The sequence below is a fragment of the Buceros rhinoceros genome, unplaced genomic scaffold, assembly GCF_000710305.1.
Source record: "Buceros rhinoceros silvestris isolate BGI_N320 unplaced genomic scaffold, ASM71030v1 scaffold33853, whole genome shotgun sequence".
Lineage (NCBI taxonomy): Eukaryota > Metazoa > Chordata > Aves > Bucerotiformes > Bucerotidae > Buceros > Buceros rhinoceros.
Window position 1 is genome coordinate 92,067 of NW_010406118.1, and position 5,078 is coordinate 97,144.

General features: G+C 36.4%; 1 protein-coding gene across 1 annotated transcript in view; it reads right to left on the reverse strand.

Annotated features, from left to right (window-relative positions):
- Positions 1 to 5,078, reverse strand: part of RALGAPA1 (Ral GTPase activating protein, alpha subunit 1 (catalytic)) — a gene marked incomplete at its 5' end in the record, with an annotated part of 110,905 nt that overhangs the window by 88,951 nt on the left and 16,876 nt on the right. The window contains 5 exons of the mRNA XM_010133963.1: positions 402 to 639; positions 1,070 to 1,199; positions 2,386 to 2,534; positions 4,270 to 4,407; positions 4,892 to 5,078. Of these exons, the coding sequence (XP_010132265.1) occupies positions 402 to 639; positions 1,070 to 1,199; positions 2,386 to 2,534; positions 4,270 to 4,407; positions 4,892 to 5,078 (842 nt within the window). The remainder of the gene's footprint in view (positions 1 to 401; positions 640 to 1,069; positions 1,200 to 2,385; positions 2,535 to 4,269; positions 4,408 to 4,891) is intronic.

Here is a 5,078-nt window from a genome sequence, read left to right on the forward strand (position 1 = left end):
AAAAAAAAAAAAAAAAAAAAAAGAAGAAACAAAACCAAAAACCCTATGGTCATCTTACATTTTGAACAAGATTCACTGGATCACTGTTCCAATTGTGCTTGCAATAGCCACTCTCTAACAGGCTAATTCTTACCAGATATGTAAACTTTTTTAGTTCAAGAAGTTATGATTGGGACTCAACTATTTAATTGCTTTGATAAAAGGAGAAAGGCATAACCCACTACAGTGTAACATTTTAGGTTAAATTCAACAGCTATTTGCAGGATTGAATCTTAATGTAGAGGATTTTGCAGTGGTTCTAAAAAGCTGCCTACAAAAAAGGCTAGACCAGAATTGTGCTGTGCCCAACATCTCACTACCCCAGCTCAAATTCAAATTATGTGTATACAGTGTCATCTTACCTTTGCCTTTGTGTTTTTTCTGCTTCTGCTCACTTAATTTATCCAATGGCAGGTCACTGAGGTCCAGGCTATACAAGTTTCTAGCTAATACTTTAGTTAGTGTCTCCATTGTCAGTGACCACTCAGTGGCCAGCTCTTCCCAGTATGTCAGTGATGACATTACAGACAGCAAGTCATCCCAAAGTTCTCGAGAGATGTACACATTTAGATTCGCTTTGATCCAAGCTACTATAAGAGTCTAAAAGAAAAAAAGTGAGAAAAGTTGGGATCCTAACGTAAGACAACAACATTCAAACGCTACTCCTCAAAAAGAAGCTTCTAATCGCTACAGACATTTCTGGGTAGTCCTGACACTCTTTTCCTCACCCGTACACAGAATTTTCATGTATTATCACACATTATGTTAACATGGGCTTCAGACTTTGGTACAGGAACACACATATTACGCAGCCCAACTCAACTAAAAGATGGTAAATTTTTAATTTCACAGTATCCCAAAAGCTGTTGTCACAGTGTTATTAAATATAGGGAAAAAAGTAGCCCTTTCTTTAACCTACACCATTCACAATCAATGATTTAAGAGGACAAACCACGCAACATTGCCTGTTGCATCTAATCCCTTGATCAAAATTAAGATGAAGAATTCAAGCAAATTCATGTTTAATTGCCTGGAAAAGAGGTCCTGCAAGTCTTCCAGCTAATGTAGAGGTTTTTCTTCCTTGATACTGCAAGAAAGTTTGGGGTGGTATTTTCAGCACAGATTCAGTAACCCTGAGCAGCACGAGCAGCATCTGTTCCCTGCAAAACAGGATTAAACTCAGAGTCACCGTTTTGTTATACTTCTGTATAGACCAGGATACTTTTAAATATAATAACCAAGCTTGATTTGCTCAAGCACATTCCAAACAGAACACAGTGATTATAAACAGCCTAGTTCAGTTCTTGAAAAAGAAATTCCTCCAATCTTCTTTTCTACACTTGAGAGTGAGGAATTCCTCTTTCAAGTGCTATCACCTTCAATAGCCTGAAATCACAGGCAAAGTTTTATTTCTATTTCCAACCTGAGCTTTCACCTTTTTTTTTTTTTTGGCATGAAAGACAAGTTTTGGCCATGTTACATTAACATTAACATACTTCATCAGCTACTTTGTGTGGTACAATCTTCGGCATCACAGTCCAGAATCATTTCTTTACAGTGATGTATAACAGGGAAAGAAAATATTAATCTAGTGGGATCTGTTTCCTACTATCACTCCCAAATTTCCCTGTGGCAAGCCTTGAACTGACTCCTTTCCTCACAAGAGAAGAGCCTCATGTGACACGTAATGCCAGCTCTACTTACCCAGAGTTCTACTAGTGACAGACTGAATGCTAGACAAGTTAAAATGGTGTAAACCAGCCGTTATAAATTCTCTTGCTACTGCTTCCTTGCAATATACTAACTCATTAGAGACAGATATTTAAAAGGAGAGAGGGAAATAATATAAATTAATTTGAAAGTGGGGTCCGTGTACCTGCTAGGGACCTTAAGCACTGGAAAGGAACAAGAGTTAAACAGTACATGAACTCCCGCACAGTTACAGAACAAGAACAATCCACCTCTGACTATAATAGTTATTCATGCTTAACTGAGGATTTTGAAATTTATTTTCATGTATGTTATTCATATTTTAGCACTCTGACACATGAGCAAAATGCCCTAGAAAAAAGTCATCAGTAGCTCCTGAACAGTAGCCTGTATCTGTGTATCTTACTTCTTTTTCCACGGAGGACTAAGCTGACCCAAACTGAGTAGGTGCTGACTACAGGCTTTACCAGAGCAGATCACGTCTCCTCCTGTGGTAAGTTGTCTGTCACATTAAAGTCCATGTATTTACTGACTTAGTTCACATAGTCAATACCACCCCACTGTGTTTACTGCCAAGTAAATTTTCACATTTATCTTGATATCTAACAATCTGAGACAAAAACATCAGCATTTTACCATGTCTTCTTGTCCATAGTCACTTGGACTACCATGTGACGGTAGATATTAAGAATGCGTTTACACATATCAGTGTGTTCATCCAGCAGAGCTTTAATTTCATTGGCAGGTTCAAGAAAAAATATATTTGAAGAATTTATTATAAAAACCTGTAGGTAGAAAAGAGTGGAAGTTATGAGCTGGAAGCACTTTGAAGTTTTCAGCAATTCAGTTGATAGTAACCAGGAAGAGAAAACGTACGATCAACAGAAAAGATTGTGTGTGCACTCAGAAGTATGTATTTAATATAAGTCAGCTTGATGTGATGATAAAGCGAGAATAAAACGGATTTTTTTTCCTATAAAACATGTTTGTATATTTTTGCTCTCACAGATTGTACAACAAACTACTCAATGTAGTTATTTTAATGATGGACAAAAATATTCCAGCTAAGTCAACTGCACAAAAGTCCACCTGTAAGCCAGCAATTTACTAGTGTAATATATGCTGAACTACTTGAAAGAGTCCTGGTGCACAGGGTTTGCTTCAGCATGACAAGGCTGAAGGAGCTACTCCTAGGAGCTAATTACTAGGAGCTACAACTGAAGTGTTGTTATATTTTTATGTAAGTTTAGGAAATATTTTAATCACAGTAAACCCTAGACTTCCAATAATTTATTTTTCTTTCTTACTGCCCATGTACAGGAAAACACTGGTTCTACAGCTCTAATTTCCCTCTAGAAGAGCTTTGGATTTAAATAATTAAGAACTATTAGTGTGCAATTTTACATTCACTAGCTGCAACTAATGAACCCACCCTACTCTAAGTGCCCAGAAATACATCTATGCAGAAGTTAAATTGGAAGAAAACTCAGGACAGAAGCCCTGGATTCTTGATTCACAGAAAAAGTCAGTGTGGTTTCAGGTTGGGAAACCTCACGAATTCAGACATGGTACTGGGTCTCAATGACTCTGTTTTGGGCTAAAAAAGGTATCTGCTGGTCAAATGAACCTTCGGTCACATGAACTCCACACAGCAGAGTGGCAAACGCACAGGCCTGTTTGATTTTGTTCAGAATCCGTTTTCTTCTGGATAAAATGCTATTACGGAGGGAAGAGTCACAGATAGACCTATATGTATATATAAATAGGTGTGTCTGTGAGATACATATGCCTGCACATTTTATAAATAAAGTGAGCATGTTTTATATGAACTTAAGAGCATTTCAAAGACCCTCAAAATTACACACATGCAATTTTCTATATCCTCAACTTCAGTAAAGGATTTTGCTGAACATTTACACAGCTCCTACCCTCCAAATTTCCTAGAAACAGAAAACTTCTCTTAGGGAACTTCTGCTATATTCCCATTCCTTAAGGGTATCTGAAGCACAGAGTTGTGGTGCCTGTACTCGTCCAACCTGTAACTGAGATAAAGATCACGAAATACCCCTGTTCACCTTATTATTCAGACTAGGAAAATGACAAGGTCGGATGTTTTATGTGGTGACTAATAGATTAAAAGAAAAGAGCTTCTAAGCGTTTTCATTAAACACTTAATTAGAATAATTTGAAGCTGTGGAACTCAAATGAGAATTATTTTTTCTGAGATATGATGCAGAGCAGAATTCATGCCCTGATGCAAAATGAAAACTTTTTTTTACTGTGTTATCTGCATTTGGGTATACATTGTCCTACTTAAGGTCAGTAAAGATACAGTGAAACACTGTCATTATTCTAACACTATTTATCATCATGCCTTTTAAATCTAAAATCATTCTAAAAATTCAGAGATGCTTTGAACGATTCCCTTGCAGGAGTATTGCATGATACTCCAATTTTTGTGTACTGATAGCAAGAGCTTTATTATTAGGATAAGAATTAGATATGAAGTCTATGTCATACCTGTAATACTGACTGCACTCCAGCTCGTATGTTTTGCTCTTCAGTATCAATTTCGGACATCTTATGCAAAGTATCTTCATAACAGCCATTTCTTGCCCAATTTGAATTTCTAACATGACTGGAGTTCATAGCTTTTTCCTGAAAAACATTTTTTCTTAAAGTCTCATAGATTTGTAGACAGGTATTCTAGTTTCATATTAAAGGAAATGGTATTAATACTTATTAAATAATAAACAATGGTAGTAAGATGCATCTTAAAGACAACTGTATTTTAAGAAGTTTGTAGCAATTATTTGAAAGCATCTGGATGAAGTAAATACTATTTTACTCATCCTTTTATTTGTAGGTAATTTTTACACAGCTGAAGGTTGTCATTCTGTATAATCCACGTCTTGAAAATAGTTCATAAAACTGTATGAAATTTTAAATTGAACAAACCACATTAAAAATCCACAAATAATGGATCAAATTGGTCGCCCGTTCATGCACTGTTTAATTACCATTGATTTTTCCCAACATATATAATCTGTCATACAAACCACATGCCATCTGTTGAGGAGGTCACTTCTCTGTCTACTAGCACACCAAAAAGATGCACAAATATTAACCAACAATATTTTACCTCTTCTCTTTCTTTTGCTTTCTCTGATGAATTGTGGTCAACACTTTCGTCACAATCTGCGGTCGTACACTGCATTATTTCCTCAGGTTCTTTCATAAATAATGGCTTGTCTTCTTGCTGAATCCATTCCTGATACACCTTTACCACCTTCCTCATGGCAGCTGCTTCACATATCGGCAACAGGAAT